Source organism: Cetorhinus maximus, chromosome 18 (assembly GCF_964194155.1).
Source record: "Cetorhinus maximus chromosome 18, sCetMax3.hap1.1, whole genome shotgun sequence".
Classification (NCBI taxonomy): Eukaryota; Metazoa; Chordata; class Chondrichthyes; order Lamniformes; family Cetorhinidae; genus Cetorhinus; species Cetorhinus maximus.
In genome coordinates this window covers 85,160,349-85,188,010 of record NC_135896.1, presented here as the reverse complement: position 1 = coordinate 85,188,010, position 27,662 = coordinate 85,160,349, and the positions used below count along the sequence as shown (strand labels likewise).

The 27,662-nt window shown below is 45.0% G+C and overlaps 1 protein-coding gene across 1 annotated transcript in view; it reads left to right on the top strand.

Annotated features, from left to right (window-relative positions):
• The first annotated feature begins 18,609 nt into the window (after positions 1-18,609).
• The window catches only part of bub1bb (BUB1 mitotic checkpoint serine/threonine kinase Bb), an 87,784-nt gene continuing 78,731 nt past the window's right edge, over positions 18,610-27,662 (top strand). Inside the window, exons 1-2 of the mRNA XM_078563106.1 lie at positions 18,610-18,713; positions 25,299-25,466. Coding sequence (XP_078419232.1) covers positions 25,333-25,466 — 134 coding nt within the window. The 5' untranslated portion in view covers positions 18,610-18,713; positions 25,299-25,332. The remainder of the gene's footprint in view (positions 18,714-25,298; positions 25,467-27,662) is intronic.

The window sequence follows — 27,662 nt, the reverse complement described above, 5'->3', positions numbered from 1 at the left end:
GCCAGTGACATCTTCCGGTCCCGCTGAAGTAAACGGACATTTGAATAGCGAACGGCGGGACCTGCTGAGCCGGGGCTGGAAAATCCCGGCCGTTAATTCTGTTTTTCTCTTTCTCCACAGATGCTGCCTGACCTGCTAAGTAATTCCAGGATTTTCTGTTTTTATTTCAGATAGAAGGAGGGTTATTTTCGTCTACAGTATACTATCAGTTCATACATATTACAAGTTAAGTAAAAGGTAGTACTTCATTAAGCAGTCCTCACAGTGTAGCACCCCTGAAGGCAGCAAAGGGTAAAGACATTATTCTGAGTGGAAGTGAGCCAAACAGAAACTAGAACGTCTGAGATTCAATTCCCAATACATGCTGAGATAACAGATCTCAGACAGGACAGCAATGATGGTGGCTCAGCCTCCTGGAACAGGGAACAAACATTAATTAAAGGATAAAAACAAAAAGATAAAAACAAAAAACTGTGGATGCTGGAAATCTAAAACAAAAACAGAAACAGAAATACCCGGAAAAACTCAGCAGGTTCTGGCAGCATCAGCGGAGAAGAGTACAGTTGAATTTCGACTTGAGGACTCGAAACGTCAACTGTGCTCTCCTCCACCAATGCTGCCAGACGTGCTGAGTTTTTCCAGGTATTTCTGTTTCTGTTTTTGTTTCTAAATAAAGGATTCTCACTTATTATTGGCTTCCACTAATGCCTGATAGAATGTGTCTGACTGTCAGCTGTGGACAGGATCAAACCCTATGAGTCAACTACATGCTGACACTCACTTCCAGGTTTAGGCAAAAGGAATTCAAACTAGGACAACCATAGAATTGTACCCGCATGCACACCACAACCTTGAAGCAAGAGAAAAGGATAGCGGATAAATTAGAACTATTAACCTCTGCTGGCTGGCAGGGAAAGACCACCATCAAAAGTCAAATCTGCTGCTGCTTCATTGCCTGAACTTCAACCTGTCCAGGTCTGAGCCTAATAACTGTGTGTTCGTGACCTCAAAAGTGAAGATCACGGAATAGCTGGAACCTTTCCGGGGGGGTGGTGTGGGTGATGGCATAGCAGTATTGTTGCTAGACCAGTAATCCAGAGACCCAGGGTAATACTCTGGGCAAAAACAAAAATATCTGGAAAAACTCAGCAGGTCTGACAGCATCTGCGGAGAGGAACACAGTTAACGTTTCAAGCCCGTATGACTCTTCATCAGAACTAGGTGACGAAGAGTCATATGGACTGGAAACGTTAACTGTGTTCCTCTCCGCAGATGCTGTCAGACCTGCTGAGTTTTTCCAGCTATTTTTGTTTTTGTTTCAGATTTCCAGCATCCGCAATATTTTGCTTTTATAATACTCTGGGCACTCAGGTTCAAATCTTCCCGATGGTTGAATTGATTAAAAATCTGGAATTAAAAGTCAAATGATTACCATTGCTGATTGTTGTAAAAACCCATCTGGTTCACTAATATCCTTAGGGAAGGAAATCTGCTGTCCTTATCTGATCTGGCATACGTGTGACTCCTGACCACACAGCGATGTGGTTGCTTTTTTCAATGCTCTCTGAACAAGGGCAATTAGGGATGGACAATAAATGCTGGCCTAGCCAGTGATGCCCACATCCCATGAATAAAAAAAAAACTTGCAAGTGCACTCGGCATCAAAATTATGGGTGTTGGTTGCCCAGGCAACATATTAGTGTCAGCTACTGCTCATCACTTCTTTCAAGACCCTCTCCACAAAATCTAGGCCGCTACTCCAGGGCTGTAAGGAGTGCTGTTCTTTGGATTGAACCAAGGCCCCATCTGCCTCGTAGAAGATCCCACAGCACAATTTGTAAGAGAGCTGGGAAGTTCTCCTTGGTGTCCTGGCCAATACTTATCTCTTGATCAACACTAAAGGAGATGATCACATTGCCGTTTGTGGGAGCTTGCTGTGCATTAATTGGCTGCCTTGTTTCCTACATTACAATGGTGACTACATTTGGTATTTCATTGGCTGTAAAGTGTGGAATAGTCTTTAGAGGAGGATTGTGGGGGTGGGGGGACAACCATGAAACCTACAAGGAGCTGTGATGGGGACTGTCCCTTCTGGATGGATGAGCTAGGAACAGTCAGCTAGCCTTCCCCGTCTCTATCTCTCCCGCGCTCCAACATTTAGAAGGTGTCCGAGAGCCGGAAACAAGGACATTCTTAAAATTTTCCTCAGAACTCTTGCCTCTCTGTCAGAAGGTCATAGGTTCAAATGCCGCAAAATTGGGCGACACTCCAGTACAGTACTGAGGGAGTACTGCACTGTACCAGATATCAAATTTCAAATGAGTAGATAAACTGAGGCACTGTTCACCCACTCAGGTGATGCAAAAGATTCCATGGCACTACTTCGAGGCACAGCGGGGGGAGATCTGGCCAATATTTATCCCTCAAACAAGTCATTAACGCAGATTATTCAGTCATTATCTGGATCGTTGTTTTTGGGAGATTGCTGTGCACAAATTGGCTGTTGTGTTCCCTATATTACAAAAGTGACTATATTTCTAAAATACTTAATTGGCTATAAAGCTCTTTGGGGCATCCTGAGGTTGTGAAAGGTGCTACATAAATGCATGTTGTTATGATTCCTGCTGAATGTGGATGATTGGTGGGGAATTGGGGGTGAGCCCCACTTTAATTTCCCAGCACCCGGCCGGCCATTTGGTTGATGTAGTGGAGAATAATGGACAGCTGCAGAACCATATCCCAGCCAGGGAGGGGACAAAGGGGCCTTCAACAAATAACTAAAACAATGTGCATTCATATGGCGCCTTTCATGTAGTAAAGCGACCCAAGCTTCTTCACAGGAGTGTTATTAAACAAAGTTCGACATCAAGCCACATGAGGAGGAGTTTAGATGGATGATCAAAAGTTTGATGAAAGGGGTATCTTAAAGTAGGAGAGAGAGGTGGAGAGGTTTGTGGGGGTTGGGGTGGGGGAATTCCAAAGCTAAGGTCTAGCTGCAGACTCGCCTGTCAATGATGGAGGTATTAAAATCGGGGATAGAATTGGAAGCGCACAGGTTTCTCAGGAGGCTATGGGGTTTGATGAGGTGGGTGGTGGTGATGGGCGCGAGGCATTGGACGGATTTGGAAACAAGGATGAGAATTTTAAAATCGAGGCTTTACCAGCCAGGAGCCAGTGCAGATCAGTGAGCACAGGGATGATAAGTGAACAGGACTTGGTGCATGTTAGGACATGGGGCAGTGGGGTTTCGGATGACCTCAAGTTCATTGAAGGTGCAAAGTGGGATTGCCTGCGGGAGCGGAGGAAGAAAACCGAGCACCATGTTAGAGCAGAAAGACTTTGATGGAAATGACGGGGTTAACTGTGCCTGTCAGATAAACGGAAAATTCTGCTGGTGTTATTTCTAGCGATAGAGGGTCCCTAATGATTAATGAAGGAATGAAGTACAAGGCCTGCATTGTTTTCCCTGTCTGTCTACACGTGTCCTGCCCCTGGGCCTGAAACCTAATCCCCAGCTGCAGTCTGACCTTTGTATGAGCTTAGGTCAGCAGAATATAGAGATATGCCCAGATTCACCAACTTCACTTTAACCCTTCAGATACTCAGGTTCCGACTGGAGCTCAGAAGAGCAGCCAAAGAGCTATAGTTAAGGAAGTAACAATATTTATTCACTGTCACATTTTCAAAAGTTATTTGTTCTCAGGATATAGGCATTTGTTGTCCATTGCCAGTTGCCCTCAGAGCATTACATGAGCGACCGTAGTGTGAGAGAAACAAAAGGCTTGCATCCCCCATTTTCTTCACCCTACCCTTGAGTCCTAAGCTCTGGAATTCCCTCCCAACCTCTCCATCTCTCTACCTCTCTCCTCTTTTAAGACACTCCTTCCTATCAAAAAAAGACTTTAATTTATCTAGCGCCCTCCATGATCTCAGGGCAATGATGTATCTGTGGAAGTGTAGTCACCATTGCAATGCGGGAAATGCGGCAGCAAATTTGCTCACAGCCAAATCCCACAAAGGGAGAAGGGCAGCGGGCAGCGTCCCTGCCTCTGAGCCAGAAGATCTGGGTTCGAGTCAAACTCCAGGACTTGATGGTCTGGGAGGTGTGTTCATAAAGTGTACAAACAGGTTCATTATCGACATGCAAATCAGCCTATGGCAGGTGGTAAAAGTGGGAGAGAGGGTCCTGGTCAGCCATACTTGATGGGGAGTCAAGCTCCCCAACCCTCAAGCTACATAGCTTCAGGCTAGTGACCTTTTCCAGGAAAAATGAGCCACGGGATTTGATGTAGCGTGTGCTTCGTCTGCCTCAAGGTCCCACAAACAGGAATGTGATAATGACCAGGTTATGCTTCAAGTGACATGATAGCCAGGACACCCTGGAGAACTTCCCCACTCTTTGTGTAGTGGTTCAGGTGAATGTAAAGTAATTTGCATTCACTTGAGAGGGCAGATGGAGCGCTTGGTTTAATGTCTCACCCAAAAGGCAGCACCTTGGACAGTGCAGCACTCCCTTAGAGCACTGGGAACGTCAGCCGAGATTTTTCTCTCAAGTCTCTCTTCTGAATCGGAGGAAAATGTGTCTGCTGCAGTGGAGTTGTGTAGGGGTGGCAGGACACTTTGTTTGACCTTTTTTTTTAAAGAAATCTGATAACATATTCTGTCCTTTGCCTCCTCCTCCTCTGCAGGCATTACTGACACACAATATGGCTGTTCATCCATTAGTGCCTCATCTAAATGAGTCTAGAAAGTGGGGCTGTCGGGTGAGGAGACAAGCACATTTACCAGTTAGGCCCTCCAGCCATGGCTGAATGGTCTGCCACCACTTGTTGTCTTGGCTCCTATATTGAAGAAGCGTTACATGTCTGCGGTGATGGAAAACCAGCGGAGCATATTCCAGGACAGTTTGCCCCTCCAGGAAAGAAAGAGTTAAAAAAAACCTCAGAGCAAAACAATAACAACCAGTGCCATAACTGACCAAGAATTAACAGTGCACGTATCTCTAACAGCAGCTGTGTACTGGCTCTGTGAGAGAGTGCAGAATTGGCCTGTTGAGCTCCTTGAGGTCTAAGCTTGCAGCACGGCAGTAACTAAAACGGTGCTATCAAGTTGCATAAATTCTCTGACCAGACACAGAAGTCATTTTCCACCAGCTTCCATTCTGCTCCGGAGGAGTTGCAGGTGGCAGTCGTGTACTGTGAATTCTCACACTGGTCAACACTGCCCCCTGTAGTACTCATGTCACCCACAATCCAGTCAGCATGTACATAAGAAATAAGAGCAAGAGCAGGCAATTCGATCCCTCGAGCCTGCATTGCCATTCATTAAGATCATGGCCCATCTGATTTTGGCCTCAGCTCCACTTCCCTGTTTGCCCCCACCGCCCCCCGCCCCCCACCTCCATGCCACCGATAACCCCTGACACTCCGAGAGTTCAAAAATCTGCCCAGCTCGGCCTTGAATGTATTCAATGACCAGGCCTCCACTGCTCTCTGAGGTAGAGAATTCCAAGAAATAATGATACTCTGAGAGAAGAAATTTCTCCTCATCTCCATCTTAAATGGGAGACCCCTTATTCTGAAACTATGCCCCTTAGTTCTAGATTCCCCCAAGGGGAGAAACATCGTCTCAGCATCTACCCTGTCGAGTCTCCACAGTTTCCGTAAGATCGCCTCTCCTTCTAAACTTCAAAGGCCCAATGACCTTTCCTCATAAGGCAACCACTTCATCTCTTGGAATCAGCCCAGTGAACCTTCTCTGAACTGCTTCCAATGCAAGTATATCCTTCCCTAAATAAAGGTACCAAAACTCTACACTGGCTCCAGCTCCAAAGGCACCTGTTTGGGCACCAAAGAGGAGACAAATTCGGATTCAGAGATGGTGCACTCGACTTGCGTCAGGCACCTCCCCCGCTCCCGAAACCACTCCAAGCCCTTTCAACGGGCATTGCTCTGGGGTCCTGTGTAATGAAAATCTTATTGCAGTGTCCGTTTGGTGGCAAGTTGATTCCGTCCCTGGGAATTCCAACACGTTTTGCAGTGTGTCTTTAAGATGCAAGGCATGTGTCCACCATCCACTTAGTGACTGACAGTGGCTTTCAAACTGTCCTGCCTGACCTTCCACTGGGTTCAGTTCCCCTTCGTTTGGTTTAAAATTCTCCTCTTTCTGTGCAAATTCTGCAGCTTAATCCACCTCTCCTATCCCTGTAACTCTAGTATAAGGGTCTGGCACATACAGGGTTAATGTGGGACAAAGCACAGTACAGCCTACGCAGTGATGTAAGTAGGCATATGACACAGACCTGGGGTCAGTGTGGTGTTGAGCAGAGGTGGGAAAAGACCTAACCATGGAGATAGCTCCAAGCCTGTACCCTTTACTGTACATGTGTAAATAGTTCTACTTGTTAATAAAAACTTACAGTTAACCTAATGAAGGCTGTGAAGACTTCTTTAAGGATACCGTTCTGTAACCAACATCCTCCCAACAGTAACCTCCTCCAACCCTACCAGCCTCCAAGATTTCTCCATTCCTCCAATTCTGGCCTCTTGCGTACCCTGATTTTCATCACTCCACCATTGAAGGTGTGCCTTCAGCCACCTGGGCCCTAGCTTCTGGAATTCTCTCATTAAACCGCTCTGTCTCTTTCACCTTTTTAAGACGTTCCTGCCTATGAAAGCAAAGAGCGTGCAATTATATAACATCTTTCCTAGTTGAGAAACCAACTTGGGAATGGGCTATTTTGGATCCGGTATTGTGTAATGAGAAAGGGCTGATCAATAAACTTGTTATAAAGGAGCCTTTAGGGAAGAGTGACCATAATATAATAGAATTTTACATTAAGTTTGAAAGTGATGAAGTTCAATCTGAAATCTAAACAAAAGAAACTACAAAGGTATGAGGGGCAAGTTGGCTGTGGTAGATTGGAAAACTACATTAAAAGGTATGACGATAGACAACATCTAGAATTTAAAGATATAATACATGATTTACAACAAATATGCATTCCTTTAAGGAACAAAAACCCAGCAGGTAAATGATGCAATCGTGGCTAACAAGAGAAGTTAATGGTTACAATAAAGGAAGAGGCTTATAAAGTTGTCAAAAAAGTAGTAAGCCTGAGGGTTGGAAGCACTTTAAAATTCAGCAAAGGGAGACAAAGAAACTAATAAAGAAAGGGAAAATAGCATATAAGAGCAAATTGGCAAGAAACATAAAAAAACGACTGTAAAAGTTTCTATAGGTATGTAAGAAAGAAAAGATTAGCAAAGACAAATGTGGGTCCATTGCAGGTGGAGACAGGAGAATTTATAATGGGGAATAAGAAAATGGCAGAGAAACTAAACAAATACTTTGTGTCTGTCTTCATGGAGGAAGATACAGGAATCATGACAAAAAGTAGAGAACCAAGGGACTGTTGAGCAGGAGGAACTGGAAGGAATGCAGGAACATAGGCGCAGGAGTAGGCCATTCAGCCCATCAAGTCTGCGTCACCATTCAATACGATCATCCACTTCAATGCCTTTTTCCTACACTATCCCCATATCCCTTTATGACATTGGTATTTAGAAACCTGTCAATCTCTCCTTTAAATAAATATAGCATTAGTCTTAGTAAAAAAGTAGTGTTGGAGAAATTAAAGGGATAGAAAGTTGATAAATCCCCTGGGCCTGGTGATCTACATCCCAGAGTGTTGAAAGAGGAGGCTGCAGAGATAGTGGATGCGTTGGTGGCCATCTTCCAAAATTCTATAGATTCTGGAATGGTTCCTGCAGATTGGAAGGCGGCAGATGTAACCCCGCTATTTAAGAAAGGAGGGAAAGGGAAAACGGAGAATTGCAGATCTGTTAGCCTGACATCAGTAGTAGGGAAAATGCTAGAATCTATTATAAAGATGTGATCACTGGACACCTAGAAAATAATGATAGGATTGGGCAGAGTCAACATGGATTTATGAAAGTGCAATCATGTTTGACAAACCTGTTGGAGACTTTTGAGAATGTAACTAGCAGAATAGATAAGGGGGAACTAGTTGATGTGGTGTATTTAGATTTTCAGAAGGCTTTTGATAAGGTCCCACACAAGAGGTTATTAAGCAAAATTAGAGCACATGGAATTGGGGTAATATATTGGCATGGATTGACAATTGTTTAATATACAGGAAACAGAGTAGGAATAAAGGGTTATTCTCAGGCTGGCAGACTGTGATTAGTGGGGTACCACAAGGATCAGTGTTTGGCACCTCCTTAGCTGTTCACAATCTAAACCAATGATTGGATGTGGGGATCAATTGTAATATTTCCAAGATTGCTGATTACACAAAATGAGGTGGTAATGTGAGTTGTGAGGTGGATGTAAAGAGGCTTCAAGGAGATTTAGACAGGTTTAGTAAATTGGCAAGAACTTGGCAGATGGGTTATAATGTGGAAAAATGTGAAGTTATCCACTTTGGTAGGAAAAACAGAAATGCAGAGTATTTCTTAAATGGTGAGAGATTGGGAAGTGTTGATATCCAACAGTTTGGTGCCATTCATGAGTCACTGAAAGCTAACATGGTGGTGCAAAAAGCAATTAGGAAGGTATGTTGGCTTTTATTGCAGGAGTACAGGAGTAAAGAGGTCTTGTTGCAATTGTACAGAGCCTTGGTAAGACTGCACCTGGAGTACTGTGTAGAGTTTTGGTCTCCTTACCTAAGGAAGGATGTACTTGCCATAGAGCGAGTGCCACAAAAGTTCACCAGGCTGAATCCTGGGGCGGCAGGATTGTCATTGAGGAGCGATTGAGGAAACTGGCCTGTATTTTCTGGAGTTTGGAAGAATGAGAGATGATCTCACTCAAACATACAAAATTCTTTGGGCTCAACAGGATAGATACCGGAAGGATGTTTCCCCTGGCTAGGGAATCTAGAACCAGGAGACATAGTCTTAGAATAAGGGGTAGGCCATTTAGGACTGAGATGAGGAGGAATTTCTTTACTCAGAGGGCAGTGAATCTTTGGAATTCTCTACCCCAGAGGGCGGTGGAGTATGTTCAAGACAGAGATCAACAGATTTTTAATCATTAAAGGCATCAAGGGATATGGAGATGGTGAGGAAATATGGTATTGAGGTAGATCAGCCATGATCTAGTTGAATGGTGCAGCAGGCTCGAGGGGCCGAATGGCTACTCCTGCTCTTATTTCCGATGTTTTTATGTTCCTATATTCATGACTTCAGGACATCCTCACGTGCTTTACAACCAATCTAGCCATTGTTGTAATGTAGGAAGTATGGCAGCCAATTTTGACACAGTGAGATCCCACAACCCAATATGATAATGACCAAGTTACAAAGTACAAAGGTGTGCCCAACCATGTACTCAACCTATAGTGTTTTTTGAGTGGGCAGAAGGGTGCAGGGGAATGGAGAGCTATGCCATTTTTGGCAGGCTGGTTGACCTATTCCAGCAGGGAGGTGATTTTACTGCAGGACTTCACACAAGAGTGCCTGCAGGGCCTATCAAGCATCATGAAGAAACCAAGGTATTTGTATTTGACACCCTTCCCAACTTGCACTCACTTCCGTGAAGTTCAATGAAGAAAGTGGGATCGAATGGCCTTGTTCTGGGCTCCAAACATGATGTAATTCTGTGTAATATTATCACAGGATCAGAACTGGGCAAGAAAGCTAGACCTTGTTCAGACTGGTGGCCACTGGAGTGGGAGGGGTGAGGCACAAATAAGATGGAATGGTAGGGAATTCCTGTGGGTGAGGTGTATCCACGTCTTTTGGTAACACCACACATCCTGGGGGTTACCATTGACCAGAAACTGAACTGGACGAGACATATAAATACTGTGGCTACAAGAGCAGGTCAGAGGCTAGGAATCCTGTGGCGAGTAACTCACCTCCTGACTCCCCAAACCCTGTCCACCATCTACAAGGCACAAGTCAGGAGTGTGATGGAATACTTTCCAATTGCCTGGATGAGTGCAGTTCCAACAACACTCAAGAATCTTGACACCATCCAGGACAAAGCAGCCCACTTGACTGGCACCCCTTCCATAAACATTCACTTCCTCCACCACCGACACACAGTGACAGCAGTGTGTACCATCTACAAGATGCACTGCAGGGACTCACCAAGGCTCCTTAGGCACCACGTTCCAAACCCACAACCACTACCATCTAGAAGGACAAGGGCAGCAGATAGATGGGAACACTACCATCTGGAAGTTTTCCTCCAAGCCACTCACCATTCTGACTTGGAAATATATCGCCATTCGTTCATTGTCGCTGGATCATAATCCAGGAACTCCATCCCTAACTGCACTGTGGGTGTACCTACACCACATGGGCTGCAACGATTCAAGAAGGCAGCTCACCACCACCTTCTCAAGGGCAATTAGGGATGGGCAATAAATGCCGGCCTAGCCAGTGAGGCTCACATCCCATAAATGAATAAAAAGAAGAGGAATTTTAAACTCTAAACAGAAACAGGCCCTTCCCCAAATTTAGGTTCTATACAGCCAGATAACATCACTGATATCCTCCCACAGGATTTCAGTGAGACGTTATTCCAGATCCATTGAGCCAGCTCTAATAATCCCAATCCCTTTTTTCAGAAGAGAACAGAGATCTCAATGGATAATAGAGAAACCAAAAATACTGGAAACACTCAGCAGGTCTGGCAGCACTGGTGGAGCGAGAAACGGATTTAATGTTTCTTACGGCAGGTCACCTGCTGAATAATACCACCGTTTTCAGTTTATATTACAGATTTCCAGCATTGGCAGTAGTTTGCTTTTGTTTTAGCATTTTCCCAGTGTTCCTGCCATTCCCCACCCCTCCATCAGAGCCAGGAGTAAAGAATAAAACATGACTAGCTTGCTGCTGTTTGCAGGGTTGCTGGGTGGACAATGGTCAGTGCACTTTCCCACACAACAAGTCACTTCACTTGGAAAAAAATCAACATGAGTGAAGTGCTTGAGAGATGTTGATGTGATAAGGCCCAATTAAAATGCAAGTACCATTATTACAAATTCCAGTCAATACTGCCCCCTGCTGTATTACTTAGAAACCTTCTACTAAAGTAAAGGGGAAAGATCTGCTGGAGGGGGTCAGAATTATGTGGCTGCTTATTAAATTTGAACGGTGTAAAACTTATGTAGATTGTCAGAAAACAAAATGTCCAGTAGTGTCCAAAAAGAAAATCACGCCAGAAAGTAAGGTCACAGTGAAGAATGAAAAGGTCACACAGGCAGACAAGTTTTTGTTACCTTTGAAGTATGATAAAGTCGGACGGAAAGTGCGACTAAGTAATGAGACAAAGGATTGGAATGGCCAAAGATGCATTTCAAAGAATGAAACAGATTGGACCGTAACTTCCAACTAGCGTCGGAAAGACATGGCCTGCAGGAGTTAGAAGAATGGTGGGGACGGTGGGGAGGTGGGGTGTTCGGAGGTCAAGGGGGTGGGGTGTCAGAGGTCAGGGGGTGAGGGGTGTCAGAGGGCATGGGGCGAGCGGGTGGGGGTGTTGGAGGACTGGGGGGGCCGGATGTCAGAGGGATGGGGAGGTCGGGGACGTGGTGGTGGTGGGACGGTTCGGAGGTGGGGGCAATCGGAGGTGGGGGGGTGGGGAGGTCGGGGGTGGGGGGTTGGAGGTCAGGAGATCAGATGTCAGGAGGGTAGGGGTGTCATAGGCAGGGGGTGGGAGGAGTCGAAGGTCGGGAATCAGACATCAGGGATGGGGAGGGTGAGATAGTTGGAGGTCAGGGCTGTGGGGGGGTTGTCGAGGTCGGGGGTTTTTGGGTGGTGGGGGAGTTGGATGTCGGGGGGTAGGGATGGTGGGACGGTCAGAGGTTTGGGTGGTGAGTGGTCACTGGGTAGGAAGTTGGGGGGGGGGGGGTGGGTGGAGTCAGAGGCCGGGGCAGGAGGGGGGAATCGGAGGTCAGGGGTTTGGAGGTCAGTTGGGTGGGAGGTGGGGGCGTTGGGGGTTTCAGAGGTCGAAGGGGCATGGGGGTTGTGAGGGTCGGAGGTCGGATGGGGGTTCAGATGTCAGGGGGTGGGGGGACTCCTTGTGGGGGCTGGTCTTCTAACTTTTTCTGGGTAATTATTGGTGTAACTCTGGCAGAGTCATCCAAAGTTCAGAATTTAAATCATATTTTTGGATGGTTGACAGCACAGGGCAATTTCCCAGAGGAAGTTTGCATTTCTGGGCAATTGCCGTGCAAACACTTGCCTGGCAACTTCCAAGAGGGATTTCCCAGCACATCTTTGGGGCAACCTCAAATCCAACACTGGGGATCTCGGAAGTTATGGCCCAACATGTTGGAGGGGAGTGGGGAGGTTGTGGGGGTTTGTTTGGGGGCTTTTGGAGGGATGGGGGAGGTTGGGGGTGTTGGAGGGATAGGGAGATTAGGGGATGTTGGAGGGCTAGGGGGAGTTTGGGGGCTTTTGGAGGGATGGGAGGAAGGTGGGGGCTGTTGATGGGGTGGGGGAGGTTAGGGGTGTTGAAGGGGGAGAAGTAGGGGGTGTTGGAGGGGTGGGAGGATTGGGGGACCATAGAACCATAGAAAAGTTACGGCGCAGAAAGAGGCCATTCAGCCCATTGTGCCTGCGCCAGCCAAAAAAAGAGAAAGAAAGAAACTAGCCGCTCATTTCTAATCCCACTTTCCTGCATCTGGTCTGTAGCCTTGTAGGTTACAACACTTTAGGTGCAGATCCAGGTACCTTTTAAATGAGTTGAGCTTTTCAGCCTCAATCACCAATTTAGACAGCGAATTCCAGATGCCCACCACTCTCTGGATGAAAAAGGTTTTCCTCATGTCTCCTCTAATCTTTCTACCAATCACCTTAAATCTATGCCCCCTAGTAATTGACCCCTCAGCTAGGGGAAACATTATCTTGTACACCTCAATGAGGTCACCCTTAGCCTCCTCAGTTCCCAGTAAAATAACCCCAGCCTATCCAATGTTTCCCGGAGCTGCAATTTTCAAGTCCTGGCAACATTCTTATAAATCTCCTCTGTACTCTCTCTAGAGCAATTATATCCTTCCTGTAATGTGGTGACCAGAACTGTACACAAAATTCCAGCTGTGGCCTAACCAACATTTTATACAGTTCCAGCATTACATCCCTGCTTTTTATATTCAATGCTTTGTCCAATAGAGGAAGGCATTCCATATGCTTTCTTTGCCACCTTACCCACCTGCCCTGCCATCTGCAGGAACTTGTGAACATGCACTCCAAGGTCTCTCACTTCTTCAACCCCTCCCAATATCCTCCCGTTTATTGAGTGTTCCCTTGCTTTGTTTGCCCTCCCCAAATGCATTACCTCACATTTTTCTGGATTGAATTCCATTTGCCTCTTTTCTGACCACTCAACCAAACCATTGATATCTTTCCAGAGACAACAGCTATCCTCTTCACTATCAATGACACAGCCAATTTTTGTATCATCTGCAAATCCAAATCATGCCTCCCACATTTAAGTCCAAATCATTAATATAAACGACAAACAGCAATGGATCCAACACTAAATCCTGTGGAATGCCACTAGAAACTGCTTTCCGTTCATAAAAACATCAATAGAGAATTACCCTTTGTTTCCTGTCGCTGAGCCAATTTTGCACCCAACTCGCCACCTTCCCCTGTATTCCATGGAGTCTCACTTTTCTGACCAGTCTGCCATGTGGGACCTTGTCAAATGCCTTACTGAAATCCATGTAGACAACATCCACTGCACTACCCTCATCAATCCTCCTTGTTACTTCCTCAAAAATTATTTTGTTAGTAAGACACAACATTCCTCTAGCAAAATCATGCTGACCATCCTATCCCTGATCATTCTGTGTCTTTCTAAGTAACAGTTTATCCTGTCTCTCAGGATTGATTCCAATAATTTTCCCACCACCGAATTCAGGCTGACCAGACTATAATTTTCTGGCCTATCTCTCACACCCTCGCCTGTATCTAGTGAGGATTGGAAAATGATCCTCAGAGCATCTGTTATTTCCTCCCTGGCTTCCTTTAACAATCTGGGATACAATCTGTCTGGCCTTGGTGATTTATCCACCTTCAAGGATGCCAGTCCCTCCGGCATGTCCTCTCTCACTATGCTAGTTGTAATTCCTTAACCGGAATATCTGTATCATCCCTACCCTTAGTGAAGACAGAGACAAACTATTCATTGAGAACACTGCCCACATCTTCAGCGTAAACACAAAAGTTACCATGTGCATCTCTGATAGGCCTTACCCTTTCCTTAGTTATTCTTGGGCCTTGGAGGGGTCAGGGATGGCGGGGAGTGTTGGAAGGGCGGAGGGAGATGAAGGTGTTGGAGGGGTGGGAGGCTGGGGAGTCTTGGAGGGGTTGGAGGAGGTGGGGGGGAGGTGGGGGATGTTGGATGGGTGGGGGGAAGTTTGCAGGCTACTAAGGGGTGGAGGAGAGGTGGGGGGTGTTGGAGAGGTGGGGGCAGGGGTGGCATGGATGGGGTGTCACTCCTTTTTTGCTGTTGGAGTTTGTTATTTATTAGTTACATTTTTCCATTTTAGGCTTGTAAGGAACATATCTTGTTGTTTCTGTTGAACTGCTGTAAAGACATATCTTTTTATTTTCTATTGGACTGCAGATTAAAATTACAGTGGCTGCAGTTTGAAAGACATGTCTACTGGAACAGAATGAGAGATATATACAATGTTGCAGTCCTGGAACAGAATGTGTCATGAAAGGCAGGATGGTGCCAGAAAGGAGTCCTGGACCAAGGAAGTTGCCTGGCAACAACGTTTTAATTGGCTCCTGACCAGGTGACCAGGTTTTGTGTGAGAGTAGTGCAGCAGAATAGCTCCTAGGCAGAAAGGAAAAAGACCAAAAGCCTCTTTCTCCTGTGTGTGGAAGATCCTTGTAATTATACAATAATAGCTAGCTGGCCTTTTCTCCTCATATCTCTATAACCTGCTCTCTCTCCGAAAACCCCTGTCAAGAGGCAAAGGAGAAAATCACTTTTAGAGACATTGAAATACAACTGCTCAACCAATGGACTAAATACTGAAAGTGCTGGAAGACCATCTCATATCATCAACAAGAACTGAAAAGAATTGGAAGACATCAATCAAAATTAACTCATTGAATCCTGTAGTCCAGAATTGGGGCTATTGAACTGTTTTATCCCACCCTTAAAATCCATGTTTTTGTGTGTCTTATATGTGTGTGTGTAGGGATTTAAGAAGGGGGTAGAGTTTAAATTATAAAGTTAGAAATTATCAGTTCATATTTCTTTCTTTTGCCGCAGGTTAACAACAGTTTGTTCAATAAACAGTTATTTATTTATTAAGTTTACAAACCTGGGGCTCGTATTCTGTTAACCTAAATTAAACAGTTAGGTAGAATTGGGGAAATCTGGTAGTTTTGTCAAACCTTCCACATTTGTCGCAGCTCAGGGAGCAATGGGGCTTGATATTACAGCGCATTATCCCCAGTGAGTTGTGACAGGCAATAAATCCACAGTGCACAACACAATTTGTATGATAGTTTCTGGGGGAAGGGGAAACAATCTAGTTCTTAAGTTCAGGCCATATTGAGTTTATGTACCTTGTATCATTCTTCTCTGAAAAATTTGGATCAACAATTCAATCTACATTTTTCGTAAGCTGCTGATAGATGTCTGATTGACAAATCCTGGGAATAATGTAATTAGCGTAAAAGGAGCAGATGCCATTTATGGTATATTGTGGGTTGGCATCAGAGTAGTCAGAATGGTAAGGCTGTGATAGCTACAGAGTTGAATTGTTTTGTAAATGCAGTGATTTCTTTGTAGTCACTTTCCTAACATCAGTTGATTGCTCTGTGATTATTTATCCTTAGAGAATCAGCATTGGGCCTCCAATTTCACCATTGTTCCAGTCACGCTGCCTACTACATGCAGATGCAATGAAAGAAAGACAAAACCTACATTTATACAGCACCTTTCACGATGTCTGAAATCGCTTTACAGCCAATTAGATATTTTTGAGTTGTAGTCACTGGTATAATGTGGACAATATTATGAAATGGCACAGCAGGCTCAGTTGGCCAAATGGCCTACTCCTGCTCCTAATACGAATGTTCATAAGTCATTCTGGATAGATGAGATAAGATGGACTAGGTGGCCTTTGTCATCCATAATTATCTTGAGAACAGAGAGTGAAATCATGGCTGTATTTCTGTTTATTTTGTTGCTAATGAAAGTTTACGATGAGCAGGTTTTGTGGGGTGAGATTGCCAGCACAGGAGTGCATAATGGGCCCATAGTGAATCAAAAACCTGTTTTATCCTGCAAGTGTTTCTCAAGAGTCTTTCCCATTGACATCAATCTTGTCCTTTTGACTACATACCTATTATCCCATTCTATCTTGGTGCTTTTCCGAGCTTTTTGAGGAATAAAGTATCATGTTAAAGTTGTGTTGCATAGTAGGTATTGAAAATATATTGTGGTGAGAAGCATCAGAGTCCTCAGACTTGCTGATCAAGAAAACACAGATACAATTAATGAACCATTCAGTTTTTGTCCTCTGGCCTCTTAAAAGTTGTATTGCACAGAGACACCTGATAACTCCAATGCTTCTCACTGACAGTGAAGACCTATGTTGTTCAATCATTCCACTTTGTTGCTCAAGAGTCATATGATCTTTCTACCCTGTGAGATTACTGATAAAATAAAATCCAATGCACCCCTTCTATGAAATAATTATATTGAATAGTACCATGCACCCAGGCAGGAGAAAGTCTTCTAACTCTTCTACAGAATGGAAAAGACCTTGTGCAGTTTATCTGTGTTGCAAGTATTGAATCTCTCCCCCAAATATGAATTTATTGTCACTGTGTCCATATAGTGCAATGTGCAGAATATGTTAATGAGGGTTGAGGCAGTCACTGAAATCAGTGTTATCATTTGAACATTGTTACAAATAACTAATAGGATATTTTCCTGTTAAATTAACAAATCAACAATGTACAATGCTAATAAAGTAAAATTTGTACTCTCTGCTTTGTTTAATAGTCGTGGCGGGAACACCTACAGAATGCAGACAAACTAACACTGCATCATTATCATTACTGCTCTTAATATTCTTGACCCATGCTGCATATATTTCTGATGATTTTTGTAACCAGATGACAACAATGGGAGTTATAATTTTACTAGTGCCTTTCTGTGATTGGTGAATTGATTTATGAACCTTGAAAGGGGGAACAATTTCATGCGTTATTAAGAGGCGTGGGAGGGGGGTATTAAGTGGGGGAGTGTCCTGGGGAATAGAGGGCCCGGAAAGAAGATAAGCACTAGGGCGCGTGATTCCTCTCCCTGGCCCTGCCTCTTAGGGCATGGTACCTGAAGAGAGAGAGAGAAAACTTATGTAAAATCAGGAAATGTGTAACAGTTATTTTGAAATTTTGCAGAAAGCAATAGGAGCCCCAAATCCAGAGCTGTCATCTGCATCCCATCCAACACTAAATGCCACTCACCTAACACCCTTATCCTCATCCACCACCCATCTCCCCCACCACTTCATATTGATTTCAGTATCCACACCCTTGTTTACAAATTCCTCCATGCCTCATAATGTCCGATGGGGGTGAAACATCAGCGGTAGTAGGGTAAAGAAAGAATCACATTTATATCGCACCTTTCTTGACCTCAGGACATTCCAAAGGGCTTTACGGCCAATTAAGGCTTTTAACATGTAGTCACTGTTGTAATGTAGGAATCAAGTGCACAACAGTGTTCAAGACGGGCAGGAGGAATCAAGAGGGGAAACAGGTTTATCCGTCATTACTTCAAAAAATATAGCCTCTGAGAACCTCTGAGAATTCAACAACTTTAGATCTTGAACTCCCTCGTCCATCCCCACCCACTTTCCGTTTCTTCCCCCTCTTTTTTGTTTTTTCCAATAATTTATATAGATTTTTCTTTTCCCACCTATTTCCATTATTTTTAAATCTATACCTGTAATGCCCTGTCAGTCTTTCCACCCCACCCCCACTAGAGCTGTACCTTGAGTGTCCTGCTATCCATTCTTAATTAGCACATTCTCTTAGATAATATCACCACCTTCAACACCTCTTTGATCCTTTTGTCTGTGACATCTTTTGATTATCTGCTCCTATCACTGCTTGCTTGTCCCTACAACCACCCCCCACCATAACTTCTCTCCCACACCCTTAAACCAGTTTATATTTCACCCCTCTCCTAATTTTACTCAGTTCTGTTGAAGGGTCATGAGGTCTCGAAACGTCAACTCTTTTCTTCTCCGCCGATGCTGCTAGACCTGCTGAGTTTTTCCAGGTATTTCTGTTTTTGTTTTGGATTTCCAGCGTCCGCAGTAATTTTTTGCTTTTAACCATTGCAGGAACCTGAGGCAGAAAAACTACAACCACCAGAATGCTTTGCGGCAGCAACCCCGCCCCATGGGAACCGGCGACCAATCAGATCAAAGGACAATAGTAAAAGGTGGCGGAAAAATGAAAATTAAAGAGAAAAAAACAGAATCAGCGCCGGGCAAAAAATTCTCATTCGCCAAGAGATGGTGTGGGTAGAATAATTCCTTCTTGGAAGGGAAAGTTTTTTTAATTGGTGGAATGGGCTGGAAGGGGAGCCAATAAGGAATGAGCATAGCGGCGGGTAGGTGAGTGACGGTTTGGATTTGAATCGGCGGCACAAGCGAGAGGAGGAAGAGAGAGAGAGAGAGACAAAGAGTGGGGGTAAGTGTCAATAGATTGTGGGGGGGAGTGGGTGAGGGTCAACGGACTGTGTGGGAGGGGATAAGGGTCAACGGACTGTGGGGGAGGGGGGAGGGTAAGGGTCAGCGGACTGAGGGGGGGAGGGTCAGCGGACTGAGGGAGGGTCAGCGGACGGAGGGGGGGAGGGGGGGAGGGTCAGCGGACTGAGGGGGGGGAGGGTCAGCGGACTGAGGGGGGGGGAGGGTCAGCGGACTGAGGGGGGGGGAGGGTCAGCGGACTGAGGGGGGGGGAGGGTCAGCGGACTGAGGGGGGGGGAGGGTCAGCGGACTGAGGGGGGGGAGGGTCAGCGGACTGAGGGGGGGGGAGGGTCAGCGGACTGAGGGGGGGGGAGGGTCAGCGGACTGAGGGGGGGGGAGGGTCAGCGGACTGAAGGGGGGAGGGGGTGAGGGTCATCGGAATGGGGTGGGGAGAGGGGGTGAGGGTCATCGGAATGGGGTGGGGAGAGGGGGTGAGGGTCAGCGGACTGGAGGGGGTGAGGGTCAGCGGACTGGAGGGGGTGAGGGTCAGCGGACTGGAGGGGGTGAGGGTCAGCGGACTGGAGGGGGTGAGGGTCAGCGGACTGGAGGGGGTGAGGGTCAGCGGACTGGAGGGGGTGAGGGTCAGCGGACTGGAGGGGGTGAGGGTCAGCGGACTGGAGGGGGTGAGGGTCAGCGGACTGGAGGGGGTGAGGGTCAGCGGACTGGAGGGGGTGAGGGTCAGCGGACTGGGGGCGCAGGGGGTTTAGGGTCAACGGATTGCAGTGAAGGGGGTAAGGGCCAGTGGATTGCTGGGGAGGAATAAGGGTCTGCTGGTTGGGGGGGTAAGGGTCAGTGGATTTGGAGGAGGAGTAAGGGTCAGCTGGTTGGGGGGGTAAGGGTCAGCGGACTGGGGTGAGGGGATAAGGGTCAGCGGACTGGGGTGAGGGGATAAGGGTCAGCGGACTGGGGTGAGGGGATAAGGGTCAGCGGACTGGGGTGAGGGGATAAGGGTCAGCGGACTGGGGTGAGGGGATAAGGGTCAGCGGACTGGGGTGAGGGGATAAGGGTCAGCGGACTGGGGTGAGGGGATAAGGGTCAGCGGACTGGGGTGAGGGGATAAGGGTCAGCGGACTGGGGTGAGGGGATAAGGGTCAGCGGACTGGGGTGAGGGGATAAGGGTCAGCGGACTGGGGTGAGGGGATAAGGGTCAGCGGACTGGGGTGAGGGGATAAGGGTCAGCGGACTGGGGTGAGGGGATAAGGGTCAGCGGACTGGGGTGAGGGGATAAGGGTCAGCGGACTGGGGTGAGGGGATAAGGGTCAGCGGACTGGGGTGAGGGGATAAGGGTCAGCGGACTGGGGTGAGGGGATAAGGGTCAGCGGACTGGGGTGAGGGGATAAGGGTCAGCGGACTGGGGTGAGGGGATAAGGGTCAGCGGACTGGGGTGAGGGGATAAGGGTCAGCGGACTGGGGTGAGGGGATAAGGGTCAGCGGACTGGGGTGAGGGGATAAGGGTCAGCGGACTGGGGTGAGGGGATAAGGGTCAGCGGACTGGGGTGAGGGGATAAGGGTCAGCGGACTGGGGTGAGGGGATAAGGGTCAGCGGACTGGGGTGAGGGGATAAGGGTCAGCGGACTGGGGAAGAGTGGGGATGGGGTAAGAGTTAGTGGACTGAGGTGGTAAGGTTCAGCGGACTGGGGTGAGCGGTTAAGGGTCTGTAGATTGGGGTTGAGGGGATAAGGGTCAGGTTGCAGGGGAGAGGTAAGGGTCTGGGATTGTGGGTAATGGGTAAGGGTCAGCAGGTTGGGGGGTGGGGGTGAAGGTCAGCGGGTTGGGGGGAGGGGTTAAGGGCCAGCGGATTGTGGGGGAGGGTAAGTGTTGATGGATTGTTGGGGAGTGATGTGGAGGACCCCTGAGTGGGGGGAGGTGGGTGGGGTGGAGGACCCCTAGGTCGAGGAGGGTAGAGGACCCCTTTGCGAATCAGGGTGTGTGTTGTATTTGGCACCTCCTTGGGTTTGGGAGGCCGCGGACAGCCCTTGGCCTCGGTGGGGAGAAACAAAGTGGGCACCCATGTCAAGGGGGACTCTTGGCTAAAGTTGGAGCGAGACATGTCAATTGTGGATACCAGCACACAGAACTGGGTGATAGTCGCTGATGGCTGTGATTCTGGAGGTTGACTGTTTGTGGGGGGCATCAGAAGAGGACAGCAGAAACGGAAAGCTCAGCTGGCCGGAAAAATTAAGCTGAGAAAATTGAGGCCAGCGAACTGGTGCGGTAGGGCAACACTGGGCAATGCTTAACAGAAAGCTGACCACCAAGGCGCAACTATCGTCTCATGAGATAGATGGCTGCCAGGACTATCAAGGGTTAATGGTTGAAGTTGAAGATTTTTGATGGTTAGGGTTAAGCTGTGTTTATTGTGAGTTAGTTTGAATTAATGCTTTAACATTTTCTAAGGTTATGAAAGGCATAAATGCAAGTTATTCCTTTTGTTTATTTTCCTGTATTTAAAATAGTTTTCCAATTTTCTAAGCATCCCATGGTCTGTGTAAAGAAATTCCTCCAAACCTTTCTTCTCACATGGTAATATTTGTAAATTGGTAACAAACTTTTATTTGTTCTGGTAAGACCTTGCAAATTTTTTTTTTAAATTACCAAATCTCTTCTGCTTTAGTGTGCAGGGTCCCAGTATCTCCTCACTACCAATAGTTTCTCATTTCTGGGGTTTTATGTTTAACCTACTCTGTGGCTGATGTATCTGCTAGCCCTTTCAATTTTCCTACACTCTAAATTACCTGCCTGTCCATTGTCCATTTGTTTCCTGTTTTTGTTTTGGATTTTTCAGCAGTTGTAGTTTTTACTGTATTTTACTGTATTTATGCATTTTTCAGTCATCGTTTCCCCCAACTCGTATTTGTATTAATTATTGATTTCTCAGTCAGTTAGTTCCCTAACATATCAATGGCACAATTTAGCATTTGTGAGCTGAGGAAGGAAAAAAAAGCTGGCAGAGTCCCTGCTTCTGATCATTGTCCTGTGAGCCCTTCTACAAAGTTCTGTCTTGGAAGTAAGAATGCTGACAACTGAGCCCTGCTGATAGTTAATGCCCCAGGTTTAGAAAGCATGAAAAAGCTTCATTCTGGGTTCTGCATCATAGAGTTAACATGCAGCTACAGCAAGCAATTAGCAAAGCCTTTATTAAAAGTGATTTGGACCAGCATTCATTGCCCATTCCTAATTGCCCTTTAGAAGGTGGTGGTGAGCTGACTTACTGAACCGCTGTAGTCCATGTGGTGTAGGTACATAGGTACACCCACGGTGCTGTTAGGGAGTTCAAGGATTTTGACCCAGTAACAGTGCAGGGATGTTGATAATGATCTAAGTCAGGATGCTGTGAGACTTGGATGAAAACTTGCAGGTGTGGTGTTCATATGCACCTGCTGCCCTTTTCTTCTAGCTAGTAAATGTCACAGGTTTGGAAAGTGCAAGCTGCTACAGTGCATCTAGTAGTTGGTCTTCACTGCTGCGCTGTGCATTGGTGGGAGAGGAAATAAATGGTACTTCCACACTGTACGTAGATGCCAATGTTGTAGCTTACAGGAACAGCTTGGGTAGGGGCATGGCTATCTCTGGAGCACAAGTCTTCAGTACTACAGCAAAATGTCAGGGCCCAAAGCCTTTTCTCCTTTCAGCGGAGACCATCACGTGAAGTGAATCAAATTGGTTGGAGGCCTGATGGTGGGGACATGAGGAGAATAAGATGGATCATCCATTTAACACTTCTGTCTGAAGGTAGTTAATGTTCAGCCTTGTCTTTACAGTAACATGCTGGATGAGGATGTTCATTGAGCTGCCTCCTCCATTAGTTGTTTAATTGTCCACCATTTACAACTGGATGTGGCAGGACTGCCAAACTTTAATTTGATCTGTTGGTTGTGGAGTCATTTAGCTCTGTCTATAGCATTTTGCTTCTGCTGTTTAGCATGCATGTAGTCCTGTGTTCTAGCTTCTTCAGTTGGTTCCTCGTTTTTAGGTACGTTTGGTGTTTCTCCTGGCATGCTTTCCTACATTCCTTGTTGAACTAGGGTCGTTTAATATAACTGAGTAGCTTGCTGGACCATTAGTTGCCGAGGGGCTGAGTGACATGTAGGTTAGATCAGATAAAGCACAGCAAATTTCCTTCCTTGAAGGACGAGCTAGATGGGTTTTTACGACAGTAAGGTAGTTTAATCATAACTGTGATTAACTTCTTTTAATTCCAGAATTAATTAAATTTAAAATTCCCCCCAGCTGCTGTGGTGAGATTTGAACTTGTGTTTCCAGAGCATTAGTCCAGTAACTTTGCAAATTTGGCTGCTGCATTTATTACAACAGCGACGTCACTTCAAAAGTACTTCATTTTCTGTAAAGCACTTTGAGACTTTCGGTGGTCGTGGAATGCATAATGTAAATGCAAGGCTTTTAAACACTACCACTATGGTACTGGCCCACTCCTGCACCTCTTTCTTATGCATATAAGAGTGTCTTGTACAGTTGCTGAGGCAGGATTTGAGGGAAGGGAATATAACAGGTATATTCATTGTAACAGTGTTGCCACATTTTGCTGTATTCAAAACTGAACATGGACAGGTGTTGGGTTAATGGAGGATGAGAGAAAGTGGTTTCAGGGGAATAATGCTTGCCTAACAATCAATTGCTAGTTGACTTATTCTGCATTATAACACTAATTTAGACTCAGTACTATTACAATTGTAAAAATTAAATCCTTGTGGAATTGTAATAAACCTATTTGTGTGCATTGGTGCTTTGGCAGGTATGTTAAACCTTTTTATAAATCCTATCAATGGAATATTATATTTAATTCTGAACATGATACCGGATTGAAGAGGATATAGAAAAGGTTTACTGTAATAATACTAGGAATGAGGGATTTCATTATGTTGACAGATTAGAGAAACTGGGATTATTCTCCCTAGAGCAGAGAAGTTTAAAGGGGACATTTGAATGCTTATAGTTGGTAACGGTGAAGGGGGGGGGGCTTGATTTGAATAATTTCAATTAACAAATGTTTATAGATAAATCACACTATTAAGCTATTGCCATAGTTCTGCACCTCACAATTTGTCCACCCTCTCAATGTCTGTTTTTTTTGTAACTAGGTGTTAAACTATATTTCAAATTGGAAGAAACATTCTGCTTAATATCCCCTTGTCGTTGTCATCTTGTATTATGGTATGCTACCATAGTCGGCAGTCTAGCTGGAATATACATGCAAAATACAGCAAACCTTTTGTAATTATTGGGGAGGCCAAGCAGTCTTGTGTGCCTAAATGGGTTATGCATTATTATTTGAATGGTTTGATTGCCAGATGATTGGATGGATACTGCAATACAGCCAGAAACTGCAATACAACTGCCAGCTTCATTCAGTGAATGGCTGTTTGAAAGGGGAAAACAAATTGCATTTATACAGTGCTTTTTGCAACCCCAAGAAGTCTCAACAACTCTTTACGGTCAATTAACCACTTTTGGAGAGTAATCAATTATGTAGGAAACACAGCAGCCAACTCATGCTCAGCAAGCTCCCACAAACAGGAATGTGATAATAACCAGATCATCTCTGTCCAAAAGTGAATTCCTTTGATTACTAGTTGGGTTTTGAGATTCTAGCTTTATGAAGTGTTCTTGATGGCTATGTCACATCTATAAAGTGTCTGTTGATCACCCTTTACTTTCCTGTAATTCAAGGATAAAAGTGAAATTATTATACCAATAGTGCTACAATTAATTCTAACTTCCCAGGTGTTATTTATTACACTTTGATCCTTCCTGAGATAACTGATCTGAAACTGAAACCTTTGGTTTGTAAAACATTGCCTTTATCTTCTGGGCCATGAGAGTTGTGCTGAATAGCTTGAACTGACTGCAGTATTTCTTTGTGCTTGAAATTAGACAAATGTAGTACGGTACAAATTCTAGGTCTTTTCAGCTCTATCTTTTTTCCTGTAGGTTCATAGTGAAGTTGTTCTCGGAATTGTGCATCACAAACTGAGGCAATTTTGCCTATTGTGCCTGTGCCAACTCTTTGAAAGATGCATCCAATAGTCCAGCTCCTTGCTTTTTCCTCATAGCTATACAATGTTTTTGCTTAAAAGTATATAGCCGATTCTTTTTTTCTTTTTTGAGTTGCTACTGATTCTACTTCCAGAACCCTTTCAAATGGTGCATTCCAGATTATAACAACTTGCTTTATCAAAGCCCTCCCCCGTTGTTAGTGGTCATAAGTGTGGTCTCTCCTAGTGATACTGTAATTATAATGGAATGAATTTTGTAACTGGATATATATCTTTGGCATTAATTAAAATGGAATTGAATACTCAAAATGTCCAAAATTAAATTGGTGTAGAATTGGATTAAATCTCTGGCTCACAGGCTATTGGTAAGTCTTGATGCCCTCTCGAACTTCTCTTTATTTTACCTCACCATACCCTCATACATTAACATTAATCTCTGGTTGTTAAATATATATATATATATACACACACACTTCCTATGAGAGGTAGAATAAACTGTATTTCTTCATTTGCAGGGTTCTGCTTGTGAAGGCTGTCTAACCTGGTACAATGGCAGAAGCAGACTGGGAGCTGAGTAAAGAGAATGTGCAACCTTTGAAACAAGGCCGGGATGTGAGTACGCTTCAGGATGTACTTGCACAGCATGAAGGCCCAAGTCAGATCAGTATCCAAGAGCAGAAACTGTAAGTAATGTTGCTTGACTTGTCTTTGAGGGCAGATTGGCAGGGATGTGATGGGGGAATGGCAGGGGTGTGATGGGGGGAAACCACTGCACTGTTTGGATTCTAGTATAATTGTGAATATAGGAAGAAAGGGAGCAAGCTATACTTGAGCATTTGTGATACATGGTCTTAACAAGTGAAGAGGGCACTCAGTAGATCACTTACCTACACCAAGCTGTGTTAACTCAGTTATTATAATTAGAGAGCTCTCCCTTGAGGCTTTTCCCTGCCTGGTTGATGATCTGTAACTACAAAGCTGAACAAAAATAACAACTTTTATTAATTGTGTAATGGGGAAGTCATGCTGTCTCCCCGACTCAGTTTCTCTTGGTAGCTGATTACATTACACTGTAATGTTTACATTACAGCTGTGACAAATTCCACCGCAGCAACTGAGAAACTCCACAATGTTCTAAATGAAACGACCCACACAATTCTTTAAAAAAACAGATCGTTTAAAATTCCAGAATTTGGAGCTGGATCCACATATTTGCCAAAATCTAATCAGTTCTTCCTTGGACCATAGCCTATCTGTGTACCAACTTTCATTGAAATCTATCCATTAGACTGTTTTTCTGTAAACAATATGTTTAAAAACTAACAAACGGACAAAAACATTACCCCTGCCCACATTCATTGGTGGAGGTAATAAGACTTGAGTCTCAAGTGGTAATGAGTGGGACCTAAAATTTATGATCCATTTTCTTAAAAAGAAAAGTTTGCAGCATTTGACATGTCAGCGGCTCCTGAACGTGTCTGGCCACGAGAATATATCAATATCACTACACCAATCTAGTGTAATTACATTTGTTAGGGAGAATAACATCGTTTCAGAGATTTTATATGTATAGGTAATGTGTTGCTGCTGGGCAAGCTGCTGCCTTTCTATTCAAGCTTACTGAAGGGCCGCTTTTTATATGTATTTTGTTTTTGAGACATGGGCTGGCTCAGGGGCAGTTTATTTTTAATATTTGTTTTGACAATGATGGTCATTGTCTTTCCCCAGTTTCCCTTAGAAGGAAAGGCTGCTGCCTTGCTTCATTGCAATTGTTTGTACAGCTGAGTGGCCTGCAAGCCCAATCCAGGCAGTATTGGGAGCAGGTCACATTATGTGGGTTGTAGTCTTATCTAGCCTTTGCAAGAAAGGCTGGCAGATTACTTTTCTTGAAAGACATTAGTGCTTCAGTTAGGTGACAGTAAACTGGCATCTTTCATGGTCATTTCCATAGTGTCAGTCCATAAGCCACCAGATTTCTTGAATTTAGTTTCACAATTTGCCACGCTGGGATTTGAAGTATGACCTCTAGTTGTTAGTGAAGAAATCTGCATGGCAGTTCTTAGTCAAACATTTACATTCATGTTCAGTAAATCAAACTATCCAGTCTGCTGTGGAGAGTGGAATATTGTCCATGTTTGTTACTTTATCTACCCCATGGTCAATTTATTTTGACTTTTATATTGAATCTTCTAGCAAGGATTCTTTGGAAGGCTAATGAATCTGCTGGATAAATAAGACAGACCTGAGTGATAAATAATGTTGCTTCAGAAATGGAGAAAGGCAGGTTGGCATTTTGGAGGTGGAGAAGGAAAACTTGTCATCAGAATACAGACCTGGTGGTGCAGGGGTCTGTGCTTTCCCTGTTACTTGTTTTTTTCTATCTTCAGAGCTGGTTGCCCACAGGAGTTGACATCATCTTCCGTCATGGTTTCAAACCTGACTAAAGTTTTTTCCATGTTTAAAAATCCTCCCTTACAATGATATGACTTGTATTAATATTTGCCAATCATTTTTTAGTCCTGATGAAGAGCACAAACCTGGAATATCTGCTGTCCATTTGCAGATGCTGATTGACCTGTTGCTGTATTCCCAGTTTTTTCTAGGCCAGGATATTGAGATCGGCGAGCGAGGGTGCGGAGCCCGCTCGTCGACATGTAAAATGACGCAGGATGACATCGGGTGGAACTCCTGACGTCACCCCGCGTCATTTCAATTTTCAGGTCGGCGGGGGCGCAGCTGAATCAGCTGTGCGCCTGCTGACCTGTCAACGGCCAATTAAGGCCATTTAAAAACTAATTGAACTAGTTAACGGACCTGCCCGTCCAACTTTAAGGTTGGCAGGCAGGCTGGGAGCCCTGGCGGGCTTCAGAAAAAGCATT